General features: G+C 41.8%; 3 protein-coding genes across 3 annotated transcripts; 1 reads left to right on the forward strand and 2 right to left on the reverse strand.

The window, feature by feature from the left end:
• Window positions 1-4,614: 4,614 nt before the first annotated feature.
• On the reverse strand, window positions 4,615-7,973 carry lrit2 (leucine-rich repeat, immunoglobulin-like and transmembrane domains 2). Its single transcript, XM_041050325.1, has 3 exons — window positions 7,864-7,973; window positions 6,778-7,568; window positions 4,615-5,435 (listed from the first exon to the last, which is right to left on the reverse strand). The coding sequence occupies exons 1-3, from the start codon at window positions 7,971-7,973 to the stop codon at window positions 4,615-4,617; spliced, it is 1,722 nt and encodes a 573-aa protein (XP_040906259.1).
• A 1,489-nt stretch (window positions 7,974-9,462) lies between these two features.
• On the reverse strand, window positions 9,463-13,056 carry lrit1a (leucine-rich repeat, immunoglobulin-like and transmembrane domains 1a). Its single transcript, XM_041050292.1, has 4 exons — window positions 12,935-13,056; window positions 12,006-12,466; window positions 10,806-11,111; window positions 9,463-10,520 (listed from the first exon to the last, which is right to left on the reverse strand). The coding sequence occupies exons 1-4, from the start codon at window positions 13,054-13,056 to the stop codon at window positions 9,463-9,465; spliced, it is 1,947 nt and encodes a 648-aa protein (XP_040906226.1).
• Window positions 13,057-16,396: 3,340 nt separating this feature from the next.
• On the forward strand, window positions 16,397-20,778 carry rgra (retinal G protein coupled receptor a). The gene is made up of 7 exons (XM_041050240.1): window positions 16,397-16,527; window positions 16,892-17,048; window positions 17,601-17,722; window positions 18,342-18,495; window positions 18,616-18,733; window positions 20,265-20,378; window positions 20,635-20,778. Exons 1-7 carry the CDS (start codon window positions 16,449-16,451, stop codon window positions 20,776-20,778), a joined length of 888 nt encoding a protein of 295 aa, XP_040906174.1. The 5' UTR covers window positions 16,397-16,448.
• Window positions 20,779-21,497: the final 719 nt, after the last annotated feature.

The following is a 21,497-nucleotide window of genomic DNA, read 5'->3' on the forward strand; positions in this document are numbered from 1 at the left end:
TGCTTGACAAAACAATCTCATCTGAAGGTTCATTGAGTAGCTGGAGCTTTTGTCGTCTTTATCAGCAGATGGAGTCTGCCAAGTTGTCATGGAAATGTAGACGCTCACATTTCCATTTTTTGCAGAAGAGATAAGATAAGATAAACCTTTAATAGTCCCACAATGTGGAAATTACACAGTTTAAGGTGTCATCCATGTTGGCACATAGACAAATGAAAATTTTAAAATGGAAATTTGAACTGCCTCATTTCGGATGACTATGTTGATGAGGAAAGCTCCAGAACAGCCACTAAATGGACTTATAAGATTGTTTTGTTAAGTAATGTTTCAAAAGTCAAGAATGGACTCAATCATCAATAATACTTTGTGTGTGTGTACGTGTGTGTTTGTAAGTATGAGTGTGTTCTCAGAAAGTTTAAATACACTACAGACAGCTAACAGCTTAAATCCTTGTATATTTCATATGATGAAAAAAAAATCCTGTATTCATTTCAATTTGCAACCGTTCATTGTTTGTCTCTGGTGTAAGTTCCTGAGACATTTTATAACAGATAAATCTCACCTTTTGAACCATCTGTTGACACACTAGTGGCTTAAAGTTCTTCAACCCAGATCCCTTGTCGGGAATGAAGTCATTCAACAAGCGAGATTGTTTATTTGGGATCCAACCAAGCTCCTTACAAGAGATTTCATGACACTTGAACTGACTAAAGAGATCAGCTGAGGGAAGGGAACCAAAGTGATCACGTTAGGACGACCTTTAATCCTACCGCGCAGGTGTAAAGCACTGTTTAGAGCCCTGTTTTGCCGCAGTCACAATATGTGTACTTTCTGATTTAAAGAACTCCGTTTCATTTGTTTACTGCTGTATATGTGGTGGTATGTCTGTTTTAATTGGTTTCTAACTTTTTTGTCCAAAAAACAGTTGTTCTCAAATCACCTGTACTGATTTTACTACGAATAAAAGAACATCATTTGTAATTTCAACAGTGGAAGTTTTTAGATCATTTTACTCAAGTAGCAACACCACACTATGAAAATGCAAGTAACTACTGCTGTTAATGTAATGTATTGGAGTAGACAGTACAGTGTTTCCCCTTGAAATGTGGTGGAGTAAACGTGTTAAGCAGCGTAGCATTGTACATGTGGGATTTGAGTAAATGTACTTTCCACCACTGACTTTCAGTTTTAGATGGATATGGAGCTGGGTTATGGACGATAACAAGCAGGTAACTTATTTCCTTTAGAAACGTGTAATTCACTCACTCAGATATTTAGGTTGCTGGTGGGTCAGGTTTGTGTATCTGGTCACAACCAGCTACAGCTGTCCAGGATTAGAACATACGGCATCCAGGACATTCAGATCATTAGACTGTAGCCTTGAAGGCACAGTGAAACAGAGAGACGGCTTTGTTGCTATCAGCTTAAAACCAACACCTCCTTAATGAGCCTGCAAATGTACTGTACTGCCCCCTTCTGGAGACAAAAGAGAAGCTGCTTGCATGGCAGCACTCAGGTGAAAGGCAAATTAAGGTGTGTAAAAGATTTGACATCACTGTTCCCAAATCCTTAAAGAAAATGATAGAAAAACAGGAATATGCATATTATTGGAGCAGGAATGAGATGTATGAATGAGGCCTTACACAACAATATTACATTTGCTGTTGTTTTTAGTAAAACCTCACCAGATGTTCTCCAAATATGTAATATATTGTCCTGATACAAGCCCTTTTGCTCCCTTTAGCTCCAAAGTCAATGTGAGCACGACCAATTATGAAGTTACACCAAACCACTCGCCGGGTATTTGTGCAGACATCAGCCAAACATGCACACTATTTCAAAGTTACATAAAACATTAAATTTGCAGATTACCATCTGTAATCCAAGGACCAACTTGTTCATCTTTGTACAATATTGCATCGCTGGCAAAAAACCAAAGGTCCATCTGCCCTGATCTAGTTTGGACTGACAAGATATGTGTGACTGGCATCAAACTTTCTGCAGCCTCAGCTGGCACATTTCACATGGTCATGATGACACAGAGTGGATTTGGGGATTTTTGTTGTTTGTTGTTTTGTTGTTTTTTTGTTGTTGTTTATTTATTTTATTGTTATTATTTGACAAATTAAAAACTGCCTCCTAAACTGAGTCAGATTATACACACAAATGCTTTTCTGCAAATGCGAGATGTGCTGCTTTTTCACGCAAACACTTTCCCGAAGATTCTTGAGGAACCAAACACAAATTTTCGGTCAAAATTGCCACATACGCACGCAAACACACAAAACACTTTTCAATGTTGCAAGCTGTTAATGCTCTGAAGTGAAATGAGGGAATATGAGGAGCAGCCCAAATGATCATGCATTATGCCATGTAAGAGGCAGCCAGGATTACTGGGCTATTTGATAGAGGATTACAGAGTTGAAAGTTGCAAAGAGCATTGATGCTTTAGAATGAAAGAAAGCTATGCACAGGGTTCAAAAATCCCTGTATGTGTTTGAAGCAATGGAGGTTCTGGAAGGTAAATGAAACATCTTATTTTCTGGATAAACAAAAAAGCTAAGAAAGAAAACATCATGAGTACGGGGTTAGTGTACAGGGCTAAGTTCTGATCCTTGTACATTGCTGTCCAAGAGATCAGCAGCTGCTTCGCAGTGTAGCATTTAAATAATGCATTGCTTTATGCAACATGAGGGTATGTGAGGAGAAAAATAAGATAAGTCCAGATAAAGGTGTAATTCATGTGTTCTATGCTGAAATGGCTGAAATTCAGTGTTTATAGAATTCGCATTGTGTTGTGTTATACACAATGGATAAGGATTACAGCAAAAAGCAACATCAAACCCCCACCCGCAAATCATATAAACACATCCGAACAAGCAAGAAAGCAGATGTGTCTGTGCTCCAGAAATGAGAGCTGCCAATCTCAGCCAGTCGTTTAAAACCCTCATCTTAAGTCAATAGATGCGGTCCCCAGCAGAGATGAACTGATCTCCTTGCGTCACAGGAGACAACACATGGAGGTGGATGAGGGGGCTCGTGTGATCTGATCATAAAGTGACGGCAGGAGGGGATATTAGAGAGGATGCCAGTGTTTGGGCATTATGTCAAATGAACAATGCCATTGGTGGAGGCATATCCGATGTGCCATCTGTCTGGGTTGGTCAGCACAGATCATGTGTGACGCATGGCTTCTGTGTGTTGTGTTCGCAGAAGTTGGAGGCAAGAACTGTGACGTACATGTACAGTGATTCAGAGAGGATTAAACATATGTTAATGAAGCTTTACAGTTCACATACAGAACTTCATCAACTGAATTTTCAGTCCTCACAAGTTGCTTATAGTAAACTTCTGTTGCTGATTAATTTAATGCAGATACAATGTGAATAGGTTTTGGCCTATGAACACGCAGAAAAATGCTTTGAAGGACTACTCCAGGGATTTAGTAACACACTTGCATAAAATTCAGGGACTCACAAGATTCGCAAACCCCACAGTTTGTAACAAAGGCTTTCTGTTAAAGATTTTAAGTTTCAAGCTCTTGGTGCAATAGCCCTGATGATGATAAGTAAAACACCTACACACATGCACACAATTCAAACAATAAATCAATTTAATTCAAATTGGGTGGTAATGTGTGTTGCCCAGTAACCTTCAATTATATAAAAGGGACAAGGAATTAAGGTTCTGTCTGCTTTCAAAGTACTATGCCAAGGTACTATGACGCCAAACACATGGTATGACCCCCAACACACACATAAACAAAAACACCTTTAAAAAGTAGAAAACATTTCTTAACCTATACTAGTAACTGACACTCATTCAGCGTATTCATGTACTCTGTATGTACAAACTGAATTATTAGGATTTGTAGAAAATTGAATGAAAACATTTTCTATCTACAAAATACACAACCACTTAATTATTTCATGTACTCACCATCTGGTTTAAGAGAATTTCTTTCTCCAGATCCAGTATCATGTTACAGTATGAATATGACAACTTAATGGATAATGTAAGCAAGATGAGCCAAAACCAAATCAGTCAGATCAATGGGTCAATACATAAATATAAATACATGAGACAATACTACAGTGCTAACACAGAATTAGATCACAAAGAAAAGTATACACCTACCACTGAAAAACCTTTTTTAAAAAAAAAAAAAAAAAGTCACAAAAATCACAAAGTCAGAAATTGAGATCTCTTTCATTTAAGTCAATCAAAAAGGCTTAACAGAAAGCAGCAATTTAAAATGTGTGATAACTTACATTTAAATATCACATCATGATAACAAGATAAACGTCCTATTTCAGACAGAAACAAACTGCAGCACATTCTGTACACTGGTGCAAATCCTTGAATTACACTCTCGACATTATGGTCATCATTCACATCTTTGCAACACACTCCTCGGCCTAGAACAGAGGAAGAGATGAGATTAAAACCAAGACAGACAATATTGTCATTCTTTTGAATAATATTGTTATGTCAGTATCAAAGTCAGTATCACGCAAAGGATTTATTTTTTCTGTTCTATTTTACAAAAAGAACAAATACAGAGTAATGGGTCTTTTACAAGGTCAGTGTCATGTTTTCCCTTAAAACAGTGATTTAATATAGTTCAGCTGTGAGTCTGCTGTGGTCAGCTTTGCCCTTATGCAGTCTGTCATCTGACCTCCTCCTCACCTTCCTGTCTTCACTGGACTCTTTATTAACCAGGCCCTCGTCGCTGGCGGCCTGCAGGCTGTCGAAGGTGCCTTGCCTCTCCCGCTCCATCCCCGAAGAGCTGCTTTCTCTCCGCCGGTTCTTCCAGGACTCCATGACCCCCTCCAGACAGGTAAACCTAGTGTCAGTGGTGCAAGCATACATACCTATAGGCACCGCCAGCACCATGGCTAAAACTATCACCACTATATGAATCAGTTTCTCCCTCTGTTCCATCTCGGTAATGTCACTTCCTGTTACAAACACGATGCACTGGCCTGGACGAGGCGCCTGATTCTTAAGGGTTACACAGATTTCATATTTGGTAGCAGGCATCAGATCAGAGACGGAGTAAGAGTGAATCCCAGGGCCGATGTAGATCATTTCTTTTTTATCAGCATCTGCGCGGCCAAAGTGGATGGTGAACCAGGTTTCGGCGGGGCGGTCCAAGGCAGCATACCACTCGATGGAGATGCCACGTACTGTCTGTTTGGCGATGCGGATGTCGATGTAGACGTTTTCATTGTCAGCACCAGATGCAGCCGGGATGCCAGGGAGGCCTGATGAGTGGGAGCCATCAGGAGAGTGAACATCCAGGAGGATGCTGACAGAGGAGTTCCCCATGAAGTTGACAGCAGTGCAAGTGTAAACACCACGGTCAGCCGCATGGAGAGAGGGGATCACCAGGAGGGATCTAATGGTGTCTTCATCCACTCTTTCCTGAGACTCTGGGAGGACAACAAGGGATATCCAATGTTATTTTAAAGAACATGCAAACAATTAAACTCAGTTTGTAAAAACTCATTCTGGTAATTATGTTGAGACCTTCTTTCCACAGTTGAACAACAAGTTCATGTAATTATTTCCACCTCAGAATATAATCTGAGATGGAAAAACAATAATATGATGAGTGGCAATGTTGTCCTGGTATATATTAAACTAATGAGAAGATGGTGTGGATCAAAACAACATCAGTCATGTCCACATGGATTAAAACGGTGGGAAGGAGGCAGCAGTGTGCTTCATTTTACCAAGTGAAACTTTCTATTTCTTTCATATGAAGAACTCTTTGGAAATGGTGCATAAACTGTAAGTATCCACTTTTTAATTACTAATAAATCATTTACCAATAATTTAAAGATCAGTTATAAGTCATTGAAGAAGTTTGGGTTGCCAGACTGGCATTTATCATCTTCCATCAGCATCTGTTCATTAATTAATCAGGAAGGTCCCTCCAATGGACCACTTGACCTCTGACCTTCTGGAACACAGCTGCAGAACATCCACAATAAAATTCATTCAGTAACATTAAATTTAATTACAAGTGACTGACTAACAGTCTTGATGGTTACACACTAATATCTGTTTATTAAATACTTTATCAGTAACTTGACTTGACTAAAATGACCCACCAAGGAGGAAGATTTTTGACAAACTATCAACCCAAAAGATCTTCTTATCAGTGACTTACAATATAGCTACAATGATTAACAAATCACTTCGTAACTAGTTTACAGCCAGTAAGCTTTAAACCACTTTAACATGGTGCCTTATTAAATAGGGCGCCATTATGTATAAATAGTGCTTTTACATGAGTACACTTTTAGCTATTCTATCCATCACTGGTTTGTATCTAAAATAATACGATAGATGACTTGTTACCAGTAGCAACAGAAGTGTTGATAGTGACAGCAGCTGGGTTTATATTAGTTTATGATGGTGTGGTTACTGGCAGACATGATCTACTCTAACCAGTCATCTGTAAAGGTTAAGTCTAATGACGCAGCAGAGGTTTACTTAATTACACAGTATCCCAACACGGTTGACATTAGGTAGGCTACAGTGAACTATAATCTCCAACACTCTTAATCAACACTGATGGTGTTGTGAAGCTTGAGAGAATCAGTGGTGATTATTTCGCGATGGGCCAATATCTAGATTTAACCCTCCTCATCTTAAGGAGGGGTTAGAGGGCTCTGCGATTAAAATGTGTGCTTAAGTATCTAATTTACCGCAAGATATCACTCGAGCTGCTGTGTGGATGACACGCTGTGGATGTCACACTCTTACCATGAAATCCTCTGATTATCTTCAGACCATATGTCCACCACACCGCGGGGTCTGGCCTGGCCTTGGCGAGGCAGCGCAGTGTGAGGTTCGTGCCCTGAGGCAGGCTGATGTTGGAGGACGGGGTGCTGACCAAAGGTTTCATACACGCCTGCAGCTCTATCTCATGGAAAAACTTGCCCGCCCTAAAGTCCGGCTCTGAGCAGGTCAAGTAAGAGTTCATCAGTATAATCGGGGGGCTTAGGGACCTGATGAACTCCACGAAGCCCTTCAGGCGGCAGTCGCAGAGCCACGCGTTGTCGTGGAGCGCCAGGACGACGTTCGGGCCGAAAGTGGTCGTCTCCCGCTCTCCCATGCTCTGTAGCTTTTGGTAAAGAGGCCAGTTTTGGAAAACTTCCTTCGATATGACCGTAAGCCGATTGAAGGATAAGTCTAAGTAAGTCAGACCTGGCAAAAATTTTAACGCATGCTCCGGCAGGACGTCCAGCTGGTTGTGCTTCAGGTCCAGGATCTTTAGGGCCGGCGTGTCCTCGAACGCTGTCCATGGTACTGAACGCAGCTTGTTCCCTTGCAGACGGAGCTCGGTTAAGTTCCCCAAACCCTCAAGACCTTTTGAGTTTATGACTGTGATATCATTAAAGTTCAACCACAAGTTCTCCAAGGCGGGCGTCTTTGAGAATGCCCCTCTGGGTATTTCAGTAAAGTGAGATTTCTCTATTCGTATTTTGGTCATATCATCTGGAAGGTTCTCTGGTATGGCTCCAAACGCGCTCTCCTCCATACATATGAGCGACCTGTGATTAAAGGGAAGAGTATAAATGAGCATTTGCTTTCTGTGTCGCCTCATGCCTCATGAACACAGCTTCACCGCCTGTAGTGGCTGTTTAGGACCAAAGGTTAGAGCCTAATAGCCCTGAATCTAGCTCCCAAAGTTCACCTTCTCGACTTTACGGAGAAAATAAAAACAATTTTATTAAATAACCATATACTCCGTCAGCGGTGTATACACCGTCACCTACTGACACAGTTAAATAGGCTAAGAATACCTCTGCCTTGGTGAAGACTGGAGTACATGAAGTCAGGTCTTACCTTCCATGGCGGTCTTCAACACAGCTGCACCCGCGTAAACATGGAGAATAAGTTTCGTATGCTTGAATGTCAAACAAAACTATAACTAGCAGGTAACAAATTATGTCCATAGTCCGCGAAAATTACCTAAAGTAGAGGACTGCATTCGCGCTCAAGACATGTCGAGTGCGGCGGAGGAGAGAAGCCTATTAAGCTTTAATCCCTGACGTTCCGTGTACTGAACAAGTGGCTTCTAATTCTTGGGGAAGACACGAACGATTAACACATGGCGGTGTTAGTAGGTCTGACCCACTATAGGTTTAAGATGGTTCCACTTCAACCTCTTTTCCTAACTCGTGACTAATGTAAATAACAAATTACTAATGCATCACAAGACATCACAAACCCTTAATTAAGACCGATTTAATACCTTTAAGTCTTAGACACTTGGTGGATCCCAAATTCATTCCTCAAAATTAGTTTGACCAGCTATGAGCACACCAAATCAAAAGATTATTTTCAGAATAGAGGTTGAAAAGTGATGAATATGGTGAGGTGGAAACAAGAGACATAAAAACACACAGCATTCCTAACTGGATATGTATATATAAAAGTTTATTTGACTAATTATATTCAAATAATATCATTGGAATGAACAGATCTACATTTAATGGGGTAATGATGCCTCTAAGTGGCACAAAACAGGTACATAGAGATATTTCAGTATGCATCTCATTGCTGGGAGTAGAAATTGTTGAACATTTCATTGTGCATCATTTCCACCCTATTTACACTGTGTCATAGTTCAGTCCTTTTTGTACTTCTCTCCAGCTCCAGCTTTTTCTCCATTCACCAGAGTGTTTCACCATGCCTGTGTGTATATCTTCTCCGAGAACGTATGACAGATATATACAGAGGCACAGACTTAACTGTATATGTAAGTGTACATCATCCTTTAACATATTTACAAATCATACACATACATATATATGATATAAACAATGGAGTATCTACCGTTGAGTCCCGTTTAAATCAGATTAGGTTGCAGAGGTCTCGATGCTGGGCCCTGCAAGTGAAATGAAATATTAATTACAATGATTATTTCAGCTTTTCACATGTTTTCTCTTACAGGCTTAGTGATAAAAACATTCTTTTAGACAGAAAAGTATGAGTGTGCTTGGATGTTTGTTGTCTTACTATTAATGCGTTGGATACATGTATGACAGTCCAGTGAGTTTCACTCTATAGACTCTAAAACAAGTTAGTTAAAATGTTAAATATTCTCTAAACTGATATTTCCATGATAGTGCAGCGTGCAAAGGTCCTTTGATAGAAGCTGGCTCTCTGTGGCGGTGGAGTCGGTGGTGTTATCCAGCGAGGAGGAACAGGTGGTGGGGCTTCCCATGGTGGGGGCGTGTGGGAACGGGTGGGAGGGGGGCTGACGTCCGGATGTTGCAGAGGGTGAGAGTACGGGTAGTGTTGGGGATATGGATGTGGATGTTGATGGGGATGGGGGTGATGATGTGGATGCAAATGGGTGTTGGGGTTTTGACTGGGACGCGAATGCGGGTGAGTGCGAGGAAGATGGCGCGGAGCGGGAGCCGGAGCTGGAGCATGACGTCAGCAGAAGTACTCGTTAGGTTGCCCCTCTATTTTAGCTGTGGCCTCAGAGTCCAGGCTGGAGCGGGCTGACAGCAGCCTGTTGGACTCCTCCGGGTTCAGTCTGTTCAAATACTCGCCCTCGAGCCCTTTGGCCTTCGTGCCAGGCGACAGTGTTTCAAAGGTCACATATGAATCTTGGATGTCCTTGGATTTCTTTCCCCAGTACTTCTGAATGCGTCTCTTCAGCGCTCCACAGCACACAATGACGGTGAGCGGGACCGCAATGATACAAGCCACTGTGATCACAATTACATTGATCAGCTTCTGGGTGCCAGTGGCACTGGCTGCTTCATCTGTGGAAAATATGACACACTGCTCCTTCTTGGGGATCAGCCCCCTCACACACACACAGGCAATGTACTTGGTCCTGGGCACCAGCCCATCGATGGTTACACGGTTCTGTCCCGCCCCAACGTTGATCTTCCTCATGTCCCTCTCTCCGAACACAGCGTACAGCACACTAAATGCTGTTGTGTTCTTGGCTTTAGGGGCTCTCCAGTTCAGAGAAATTGTATTGTCTGTGTCCCCCACTACCTTTACTGAGCGGACCACCCTGTCCGGGTCCTGCTGCAGTGACGAGGTGTTGGCCGCCAAGTTGCTTAGATTTGTCTTCTCCAGATCCAGTAGCACATCTGGGTTGGAGGAGGTGGCAGGCCCCGGTGTCGCTCTGTCAGCAAGGCTGTAACTGGCTAGTCCAGGATCAGGACCAACCCCAGGGGGAAGGCCAGGATCCAGGGATGAAGGGGAGGAGGTTGGAACCACATATCTGGCCACCAGTTTCTCCTGGTAGGCAGCTTTGCCCATCTGGTTGGGTTTCTTGGCTTTGGTTTTCTTGTCATTGCTGGTTTGGTTCCCCTCTGGTTTTGGTGAGTTAGAGACAATGAGAGAAATGACAGCCTCAGCATTCCCTGCGTAGTTGGTGGCCTTGCAGATGTATTTCCCTGAATCACGATAGGACACAGCTGGTACACTGAGGATGGACCAGGTGATTCCCTCCTTTGAGGTTTCCTGCTGGACTGTTGGCAGCAGAGAGGAGAGAATATGTTTGTTATACAATGATAACAAAAAGGACAATAAAATATTTTGCAGCATCTGAGAAATGTGCAATGAGACGGTAAGCAGGTTATCAGTGTTGCGTAACGCCCTGTTGTGGCCCCAGCTGTCAGTCAGACTTACAACCTTACTATCTCCACTGGTTGCCCTCTGTTTAATTAACAGCAGCACTACAGCGCAGACAAAAGCATCTTATCTCAGGCACAAAACAGTGAAAGACCCAGAGATCCAGAGAGCTGCTAACTCACCTGTTCCATTGAGGACTCGTCCATCTGCCCTGCGCCATGTCAGGTCTGGAATGGGGACTCCAATGGTCCCACAACGGAGCAGCACATTGTTTCCAACAGCGCTCCGGACTCTTGCCACAGCGGTGTGGATACGTGGGAGCTGACAGCGCCGCAACTCTGCGTCGCTGAACAAAACCCCTGATACACTCTCCGGAGCCGAACACCGGAGCCTTGTGTCAATGAACGCTACTGACAGAGTTGGAGATTTCTGGAACTGAACCAGGTCGTAGAGCCGACAGTCACACACCCAGGGGTTGTCATGGAGACCTGAGGGTGAGGGTACAAGTGAGGCTACAGGAGAAAGACAAGCATCCAGCTGTAAAGCAATAGACCAGCCTGCAGATGGCTGGTGTGACTGTTAGGATGTTAATCCTGTACGAGGATTAACATTTAATTCATAAACTACATTTTGATCATGACTATGGCAATGATGGTGGTAATGATGATGGCCTAGTGATCACGGTCAGGTTTTGCTGTCGCTTCACCCACCTGCCCTTGACCAAAGCACCAGCCTTTAGAGCTGAAACTGGGACAGCTGTCCATTATTCTGAGTATGAAGATGGGCTAAACACAGAATATGATCACATTTTAAAATGTTTATTAACGTGCAGTATTTCTCAACATTTATGACTTCTCCTATAAATACAATTATTAAATTGTATCCTATTAAATAATATAAATACAATTTTATATTATTATAACTGTTTTAATATATTGTTATTCATTATTTGTTTATACACCAGATTACACTTGTCCACAGGAGAAGTTATAGCTGTTGACAAATACATTAATAACACTTATATCTGCTTATAACTACATTATAGTGTGTTATAAACCATTTACCAAACGTTTATGTTCTATCTATAAATGCTAAGCGTCAGCTTGGTCTTTAAATGCCAGATTTGTTACATTCATTTACAAAACAAATAACTTCTTGAAATATGAATGTCACAGTTTTTATCATTGTGACGTGTTGTTTATCAGCTGTTCTGTCCAGCTGCTGTTCAAGAATGTTGCTTTGCGCAAAATTAATTAACAATTTCCTTTACGCATGGAGTTTAACGGCGCGCTTTAGGTATTCTCAGTTGCAGTAGGCATAAACCAGGACCGAAATGTTTGGGTGAGTGACAGTTGGATGTCAGGATGTGCATCATCCCTTACCAAGTATCATTTTGGAGCTCTCTGGCCCTTGCGCTGGTTTTACCGCCAGCCAAGTGGCCAGCACCTCTGCCGGCAGGGTCAGCAGGTTGTTGCTGGACAGATCCAGGTAGGTGAGGTTCTTGATATAAGTGGTGGCCTCCGCGGGCAGCGAGGTGAGCTGGTTGTTGTGCAAATCGAGAAGTCTGAGGCTGGGCATATCCATGAGAGATTCCCAGGGAAAGGCGGTGAGGGCATTCCCGTCCAGACGAAGCTCTTCCAGGTTGAACAATCCCCGGAAACTGTCCGGGTTCAAGGCGGACAGGGTGTTGAAAGACATCCACAGGAATTCCAGACTGGAGAGGTAGTTGAAGGCTTCGCTTGGTATCCGCTGGATGGCCGTCTTCTCAATCCGCAGCTTGGACGTGTCAACAGGAAACCCGACAGGCACAAGAGATATCTCGGGATCATTGCAAATCACGCTCCTGCATGAAGGGAAAAGTCAATTTGTGTTCACCTCCACATCGTTCATCATAATTTATGCACATTTCCCCAATGTTACAAAATACATGAAAAATGAATCAGTTTACAAAAAATGACCATTAAAGTCTTCAATTAAATCATGTTTTGGACACTGAAATATATGGTAAGTTCACAGGCAGCAAAAATCCTCTGGCTAATAATTCTGAATAATACTCATTCCCCAATCCATCCAAACACATAAAACGCATAGATGGGGAGGCTGAAAGTGCCTTTGAGAGATAATCCTGCATTAAATAAAATTGGACCGACATGCACTCCCTGAATTATCTTTTGTACACGTGTTCACCACTGAGCAAACATTTACCCTCACGTTAGGAAAATACCTCTCTGTCTAAAAAATGCGTCTATGCGCACAAACCAGACTACATCACAGTATGTTTGGATATAGATAATTTGGACATCCTCCTTACCTGGCCTTTGATCCATCACTCAGGTTGTGGTAAAAACAGCTGCACTGCGACGGGCAGGAGCTCACTGGGGAGGCAAGATCACCTGTGGCCACGTAGAGCCCCAGGAGCAGAACGAGGAACATTTTGGCCCACTTGTATGCATACGCAGGTTGTCTACATGCGCCCAGTTTGCGCCCACTGAAGTCAGGCAGACTTGCTTTTTTCTCTCATTTACAGGAATATCATCCGCATGGCTTTGTCCCACCGCTTCGCTGTCCCATAGTGATCAGACTGCTATGAGTCCCGAGATAAAAAGGATATACAAGGATTAGCGAAAGGACTGGCGTTCTTTTCATTTGGATGCGTATTGCATCCCGGAATCCGATAGGCTGCGCAGAGACGTCCCTATTTATTAACAGAAAAAAACACTTCCGAAATGGTCATAATCCACTGTGATGTTTGGATGGTTTTTTTTTCTTTCCCTCAAATGTAGCTTGTTCATTTGAGCCCTGCCATGACTGTTAATCTGTAAGTGGACAGCACTATGTTTTACCACACGGTGGCCCCTATACCACAGCCTGTGGCTCCTACCTTGGGGCCTGTGCACTCAGCAGATGTTCACTTAACATTCTCTGACTCTGCCATCCTTCTTTTTTTATTAAGAGTCCTGTTAATATTATTATCACAAAGCAACTAATAGCAAAAAGCAACTCTACTGTTAGAGAGCAAACAGCAATATTCAAATACATATTTTATATACTCTTTCATTCAAAATAAGGAGAAGAAGAGAACTGAAGCTCTGATGAGAAATTGACAATCATATAAATTACACATGTAAAGACTATTGCTTGACAGGAAACTAAGTAGTATTTTCTAATCCAACACTTGCTGTCAGAACAAAAGAAGACTTTAATAGTAAGGAATGTAAGGAATGTAATTAGTCAGTTTGAATGAAACTTTAGATTTCACCTCAGTAACTAATTTGGACAGAATCCAACACTACGAGAGAAAAAAAATTCCTCCATTCGTAAAGCTTTTGTTTTGCAACGTAGGTAAATACAACATGTGTTATTTGGCACCTGTCCCTTATATTCCCCTTGTATTTCATCACTCTGGAAGGTCAGTGTTACACTTGGCTGGCATAACAAAGAGTGCTGACTGTGGTCTGAAGAGATGGCGAAACACAGGCCTTTGGTGTGTTTGAATAACTTGGCAGCCAGAACCCACTTCACATCTGACCCACATTCTACCACAGAGCCAGGTCAGAGGTTTCAATACACATAAAAAAAAAAGTTTAATAGAGATAATTGAACCTTATAGATTAACAATAACAGATGAATAAAGTTGTTTCATTTAAAAATGTTCTGCTTGTGCGTAACTGTTCTGTGTGTGTTGTATGTGCCTCGTTCTGATATATTAGCATCTTCATTCAGCCATAGATATATTTTAGTTTTATTTCTATTAAAATCCCTTTGAGTCACAGGTCTTTCAGTAGGCATGGTTTTAGAACCGTGCAGGTTTGTGCTGAGGCTCTAAATGTGTTGAGCAATCATGTTCCCTCGTGTTGAAAAACTTAAACATTCCATATTCCACTGCAAGTCGTTAATCTTATTTACTGAAGCCAATAAAGCCGGCCTTTTATATTGTATGAACCAATGGACTGGCCTTTATTTGAGATGCAATGTCATTCTTAGTGTGCAAAAAGTCTCATAAGAACTTCATTGCACAAGGGCCTTCAGCAGAAAATATCAATGAATTCAAATATTAGTAGTGTATTTATTTATCAGCATCACTTTACATGTGGAATTATTTTTAACCCTATTTAATCTGGGGTGGGATAAATTTGTCAGTGCTTTTTGTATGACCAATTTTAAGACAGAAAATTCACACTGAAAAAAAAAAAGCCCATACAAAAATGTGAAAACTGCATACTGCAAACTCGTGTTAGGGTAAACCGAGGACAAAACATCAACGTCAGAAGGAAAGAAATTCAGTCTATTGTCACAGTGTCTCCATATTCAAGTCTAACAAGTAGTTTAATGGTTCAGTTTTGTTTTGGTTTATTGTTACACAAGATTTTATATGAATATACCAAATTAGTCATTTGTCATAAGATGTAGATGTAAGTAAGTGTCCAATAACAAAAACATGATTCACCATTGCATTGCCATATGATTTAGCACTTTATACATGTTCACCTATATTTCACAAGGTTCCTGATCTTATAATCCTGTGACTGAGACAGACCTCAGCCACACAATGTCAGGCTTGTTTCCCCTCCAGCCCTAATGGCATGAAAAGCTGCGAATGATGTTGCAACTGAAACATAACAAACCCATTGAAGGCTAAGTATGATATCAGGATTTCATGTGATTTAAACACTTGTCGATCAGCTATAACTGAATTGGAACATACTCTTTAATTGCACACTACATTCTGTCAGTTGTCACACAGACAAACCCCAGACTGAATGACGCTTCTGTTGACACATGTTGTGTCTGCAGTTCCAAAAGTGCAATTTTGTTTTGTCCTCTATCATTTCCGGCAGATTGTAGAGTTGGTTTAATCCCTTGGGGTCAGTGTGTCTGTCAAAAGTTTTATTCTCTGCTGGAAACAACAACAACAACAAAAGACAAAAGATGTCCCCAAAACAAATGCTGACCACACTGCCATATGAGGTCAAAGGATTAATAAAAGGTTCAGAACAACAATACTTACATGGATCCTCTGTCATGTATTCATAATAATCACTATGTGTCATTAATCAGTGAGTGGGCATGGTTACTGTAATGAATTGAACTACATAAGACACAGTTTTGTTTTGTTTTTTTAACAAAAATTGTGAATAAGCTGCAAAGCACTGATGCATATAGGAGACTTGAAATCAGGAAATAATAAATCATGTATCCTTATCTTTTATCTGCAGATAAGAGCACATAACCAGTGCCTTTACACCTATTCACATGCATATTTTTGAACACTGCAGCCCAATGGATGCAACGCTGAATCAAACAGTTGTGGACAGGCTGCAGCAAATAAAACATGGAAGTCCATGAACAATTAAATTGTTATTTTTGTACATGGAGGGAATCTCTGTGGGTTTTGTTTCCTTATTTTAAGTGAGTGTTGCTCTGGTAGGGAGGAGACACCTGTTGTGTGTCCTTAAAGCGACACAGATCCTGTGAGGCTGCATCAAACGTGTCGCCTGGTCGTCTGACATGCAGCGACCGCATCCTCACCGGGACACAGACACAAAGGCTTGTTGTGTAACTAATTGACGGCTTTACTGTTGCGGTGGGCAAATACGCATTAAGGGTTGCGGTTTGTGTGGTTATGTTCATTAAGACATTCCTGCACGGATTGGGGCAACAGAGAGAGGGGGGCTTTACATAATACAGTGCATGCTTTTCACGTGAAATGCCCCTTTAAAAGCGGGCTCTCTTCAGTCACATTGAGGCACATCGTAAACGAGCAGGATAGAGAGGAGTGAAAAGTGTGTGACAGCTGCACTTTGTTGAGGGAAATCGGCTTCAGGATGGTCTCGTCTTACCCTTTACCGGAGGGCTTCTCCGAGTTTGATGTGTTCTCCCTGGGATCTTGTCTGCTGGTGGAGGGTGAGTGTTTTGCGCTGGAATAGAGCCAAATACTACGAGGGCTGCGCCCGCTGTGGGTGTACGTGTGTGTGCGTGTGTAACATTAACCTATGACTGGACTTGACGCCTCTCGGTAACCGACAGTATCATGTTGTGGAAGGAAAAGGATCTGTAGCTTTCTCTTTTAAACTCGCACATTAACCTCTACTTGTAAACTGTAAACATAGAAATGACTGCGATGTTTGAGAGAGAGCGCGAATGTTTACTCTCATGTCACGGTGCTGCATGTGGCGCAATGAGCACCGCCTGTGCGCGCAGATTTCCATTCATCGACGCATACTGCTCTCATTCATGATTCTAATTGTCTGTTTTTGTTCCGCCCAAGGTCTGCTGGGCTTCTTTCTAAATGCAGTGACAGTCATTGCTTTCCTCAAAGTGAGGGAGCTGAGGACCCCCAGCAATTTCCTAGTGTTCAGCTTAGCTCTGGCTGACATGGGCATCTCCATGAACGCCACCGTCGCCGCTTTCTCCAGCTTTCTGAGGTGAGTGATGTAACCACCACCTCTTTCATAATGAATTTCAAGGTCTGACCATATGTGGCCAAATAAAAGTAACGAGCAATTAATACCCCTGAAAAAACTGGATACCTGTCCTCGAGATGGATAATGTGCATGGAGCCTTATAATCAATACAAGGAGGAATAATCACGGCTGTACAGTGGAGGGAAGGGGCTTGAGGCGGGGTGGGGGCGGGCGGTCAATACACTGCTGAAGCCTGTGTCATGATGTGCAGAAGGGGAGGATTTTCAAGCTGTAATCAGGAGATGAGAGAAGCTGCTTTCAGTGTTCATGAGTCCAGGGATTATATATACTGTTATTGTTATTATTTTTCAAAATAAATATCCATGGTCTGAAATACCTAAATTGATTGTTGCCTGAAAGTTTCCTCACATCAGTTTTGTCAAGAACAGAAATTATTTTTATGCACACTGCCATAGTGAGCTCACACTGAAGGAACGGTGTTTACTGATTCTTTGCTGCTGACTAAACAAGCTCATCTGTACACACACACACACTCTCTCTCTCTGTCTCCAGGTACTGGCCTTACGGTTCTGACGGATGCCAGACTCACGGTTTCCAGGGATTCATGACAGCTCTCGCCAGCATCCACTTCATCGCTGCCATCGCCTGGGACAGATACCACCAGTACTGCACCAGTAAGTCAGCACCTCCTTCAGCTCCTGCACAATGACAAAACCAAATGCATTTCACTTTACCTCCTCCATCCCACAGACCCCCACACACACATAACAGGTTTTTGTTCTTTGTCAGCCCCTGATCTTAAGACCTTGATATTCTGAAGAGGCCAGCTGGTCAACAAGTGGCCTGTTGTCTTTATATTTGCCAGAGACTGTTCTAATCACCATAACAAAGACTAATAATGACAGAATATACTATTAAAATAGGAGACTTGAGTGTTAATTAAAAAACCCTTTCTTTTTATGTTATTTCACATTATACCACTGAGAGCTAAAATTAGCCCCACTGCTATTTTTAGCCATCCTTAATAGCAGGATACAATGGAAGAAGGAGGTGACTCAACACATGAACTGCAGCTCTCATTTACAGTGGTTATAAGACAGTAAGACACTGAGTTACTCTGGTACATGTTAAAACAAACCGCTCTAATTGCATAATTAAATACTGGCTTTGCTATGACCAAAGAGAGGTGCCTCAGCAGTAGCGTGACCTTTAAAAAAAACAGAAAAAAATGCAGTCAAGCGTGGGTTTTTTTGGGGATAGTCATGATGAATGCTTTGACCCTGTTTTTGTCAGGGACAAAGCTGCAGTGGAGCAGCGCCATCACCCTGGCTATATTTATCTGGCTCTTCACTGCCTTCTGGTCTGCCATGCCCCTCATTGGCTGGGGAGAGTACGACTATGAGCCCCTCAGGACCTGCTGCACTCTGGACTACAGCAAGGGAGACAGGTACTGTATACATACATCACTATGCCATCAAGATAAACATAGATTTCTTGGTATCTTCTATCCCTAACAGAAGAAGTTTAGACTGATTTTACAGCTTTTTTTGCATTTCTGTCTCCACAGAAACTACGTGTCCTACTTGATCCCCATGAGCATCTTCAACATGGCCATCCAGGTGTTCGTTGTCATGTCCTCTTACCAGTCCATTGCACAGAAATTCAAGAAGACTGGAAACCCCAGGGTAAGTAAACAAAAAAACAAGTCCACAAAGTCCAACAATATAGGATCTGAAGTAGGTGCCTTCAGCAGGAATTCAGTATACTAAAATGTAAACAGATGTAGATCCACACTCTGAGATTTCAGATTCAAGTTGGCATAGCAATTTTCTGTTTTCATATCAACATAGAGGCAGCTGCTTCAGTTACTCAGACACAAACCCAATTTTTATTGCATGCGTGATGCAGAGCTATTTAGACATTACTCATAATCACATAAATCCAAGGAACTGGCACTTATAACAAGCTGAAGAGTTTAACATAATGCACAAATCCTTACAAATACAATACAATTCATGTAAAGAGACTTCCTGTTTTGATGTCACACACTGGAAAGAATCGGGGGAGTTGTTTTTATATGGACATCTATTTCATCCTTACCATAAACCCAACTTCCTCACATGGCCCTTATTCAGAGCAACAAAACAGTCTGTAAATGGGGGCATGCAGGCTGTGACATATATTAGGTCATTGCCACAGGGGAAAGACCGGGTGCTTTGGTTGGGAATGCGGGCAGTAGCTGGTGTGCAGTGAGAAGAACAATGTAACTGTGAATAGCGAGTTCAAGAGTGGAGCTCCTCGGGGGTTGAATCAGGTTGCTTCACTTTATGTTGCATAAGCCCATTACTCACAGTCATCCGAGTTGGCTGGAGACACTTTCATGTCAAACACAAACGCTGCAGAGGAGAGACACCAAGCTCTTCACCACAACAATGCAATTATATAATCACATGTAAGCCATTAAACGTGGCCAAGAAGGGGTATGAAGTTGCGTTTGCTGTTCGTCTATCCTCAAAAATACCTCTGGCTTGTCATTTCTGGACTCCCGCTGGTGGGCCAGTCAATACAAACTCATGCTGTCATTGTTTTTTCAAAAACGTGGGACTTTATTTTAAATTCTAGAGGAGATCCTAAAGGTTTCAAAGATCCCAAACATGTTAGGCTGAATTTAGGGCAAATGTGTATAAAAAAGATGCACAAGACATCCAGAATATTTCCATTTGACTGAAGGTGAATGAATTGAGAATTTCATTCAGTGTAATCATATTCAGTAGCTTCAATGGAGAGTTGGAATAAAATGATTTTTTCCAACCTTAAAGCTTCTCAAGGGGGAGAAAAAGGGGAAAACTGGATACAAAGGGGTTAAATTTTGCTTTGCATGCGAACGCTCCAACTCAGAATAATGGCTACTTTGACCCCTGGATTACAACAACCTGCCTCTTTACTCACTAGCTGTTTCTGTTTCCTAGCTGAGCCTGAATGATCTTAACACAGATACTGTTTTTCTCCCAGACATTATCCCAGGCGTGTGACTCGCCCCCACGTAAAAAACCTCATGACACAAGGCATTTTTGTCTCCTTCACTCTTTATGGTTGATCAGTAACTAATCATTCTTGTTCTAACCCCCTCCCCCGTCCCCTCTCTTTTCTTCACTTTTCATTCCTTTCCATGTTTATCCCTCCTCCTCTGCCTCTCTCTTTCCTTCCCCTTTGTAGTTCAACCCCAACACTCCTCTTAAGACTATGCTGTTCTGCTGGGGCCCCTATGGTATCCTGGCTTTCTATGCCGCGGTGGAGAATGCCAACCTGGTTTCCCCTAAGCTCAGGATGGTAAGTACATTAACACAAATACTCTCCAACATAATTCAAATATATTAATGCATATGTTTTGAAATGCAGCTCATATAATCTGCTCACTATTTCATGTTGGATATACTTAAACATACAGTGAAATATTTAACCTCAAATGTGTAAAACACAAAGAATCCTGACTTTGTTTGATGACTGTTTCATGAGAATCTGTAACGCTTCTCAAGGTCTTTTTAAGCACTAACAACCTTTTTTGTGCTTGCACCTGTCACTGCAGATGGCTCCTATCCTGGCAAAGACCTCCCCAACCTTTAATGTCTTCCTGTACGCTTTGGGAAATGAGAACTACAGAGGAGGCATCTGGCAGTTCCTCACCGGGGAAAAGATTGATGTGCCTCAAATTGAGAACAAGTCCAAATAAACTAAGCATGCAATAATCACACACACTTACTGTCCTGGTGGTTTCTCACAGGTACCTAAATGTTTCTGTTTGTGCGTGTACGTGCATGTGTTGTGTCTTGAACAATGGTAGCCATTGTCCCACACATCTGTCCTATTTGTTGTTCACTGTTTCTCCAGTTGTGTTTCGTAAATGATTTCGTAAAACAAAAAGTGAATTAGCATATTAAAAAAATATGTGAAATAACTTTTAAACAAAAAACAATTCTTCCTGTGAGAGGTTCACTGCACCACGTAGACAAAAACTTTGGATTTGGCAACTTCTGTAACAAACACATGATTTCTCTGTTCAATGTCAAATTTAATGTAATTTCTTTTACTAAGTAGGGGGGTGACTTTCATTTTGAGCTCATCCTCAGAAATATTTACTGTAAACAAATAACATCCATGTTGGGTGACTTAAAATACAAAGAGTCCTACAAAGAAAGTAGTATGGACCTTAAAACCAAATTATGCATATTATAGCGAATATTGGCATTTAATCTTTTCAAGAACATTAGGTATCTAACCCAAGCATCAATGTAGAATGCCTTTTCTTTTGGCTGAAGCATGATATAAATAACTACTCCACTGTCCAACACCTCTGTTGCCAAGAGACTGCCATATAAGCTCTGTCAATCATCCTATAGTATGTCTTCAGTGCCCTAAAATAAATTAATTCAGCTAAAAATAGTCAACAGA

This window comes from Toxotes jaculatrix, chromosome 11, assembly GCF_017976425.1.
Source record: "Toxotes jaculatrix isolate fToxJac2 chromosome 11, fToxJac2.pri, whole genome shotgun sequence".
Classification (NCBI taxonomy): Eukaryota; Metazoa; Chordata; class Actinopteri; family Toxotidae; genus Toxotes; species Toxotes jaculatrix.

What these genes read in the sequence shown, in the direction of transcription:
- lrit1a (XM_041050292.1), bottom strand. Translation starts at nt 13,056, where the DNA reads ATGTTCCTCGTTCTGCTCCTGGGGCTCTACGTGGCCACAGGTGATCTT. An exon ending in AGTGATGGATCAAAGGCCAG is followed by an intron (nt 12,467 to 12,934) that starts GTAAGGAGGATG and finishes CCCTTCATGCAG; the next exon opens with GAGCGTGATTTGCAATGATC. An exon ending in ACGAGTCCTCAATGGAACAG is followed by an intron (nt 10,521 to 10,805) that starts GTGAGTTAGCAG and finishes TGCTGCCAACAG; the next exon opens with TCCAGCAGGAAACCTCAAAG.
- rgra (XM_041050240.1), top strand. Translation starts at nt 16,449, where the DNA reads ATGGTCTCGTCTTACCCTTTACCGGAGGGCTTCTCCGAGTTTGATGTG. An exon ending in GCTTTCTCCAGCTTTCTGAG is followed by an intron (nt 17,049 to 17,600) that starts GTGAGTGATGTA and finishes CTCTGTCTCCAG; the next exon opens with GTACTGGCCTTACGGTTCTG. An exon ending in TTTCCCCTAAGCTCAGGATG is followed by an intron (nt 20,379 to 20,634) that starts GTAAGTACATTA and finishes CTGTCACTGCAG; the next exon opens with ATGGCTCCTATCCTGGCAAA.
- lrit2 (XM_041050325.1), bottom strand. Translation starts at nt 7,973, where the DNA reads ATGGACATAATTTGTTACCTGCTAGTTATAGTTTTGTTTGACATTCAA. An exon ending in GTTGAAGACCGCCATGGAAG is followed by an intron (nt 7,569 to 7,863) that starts GTAAGACCTGAC and finishes CTTTAATCACAG; the next exon opens with GTCGCTCATATGTATGGAGG. An exon ending in GATAATCAGAGGATTTCATG is followed by an intron (nt 5,436 to 6,777) that starts GTAAGAGTGTGA and finishes TTGTCCTCCCAG; the next exon opens with AGTCTCAGGAAAGAGTGGAT.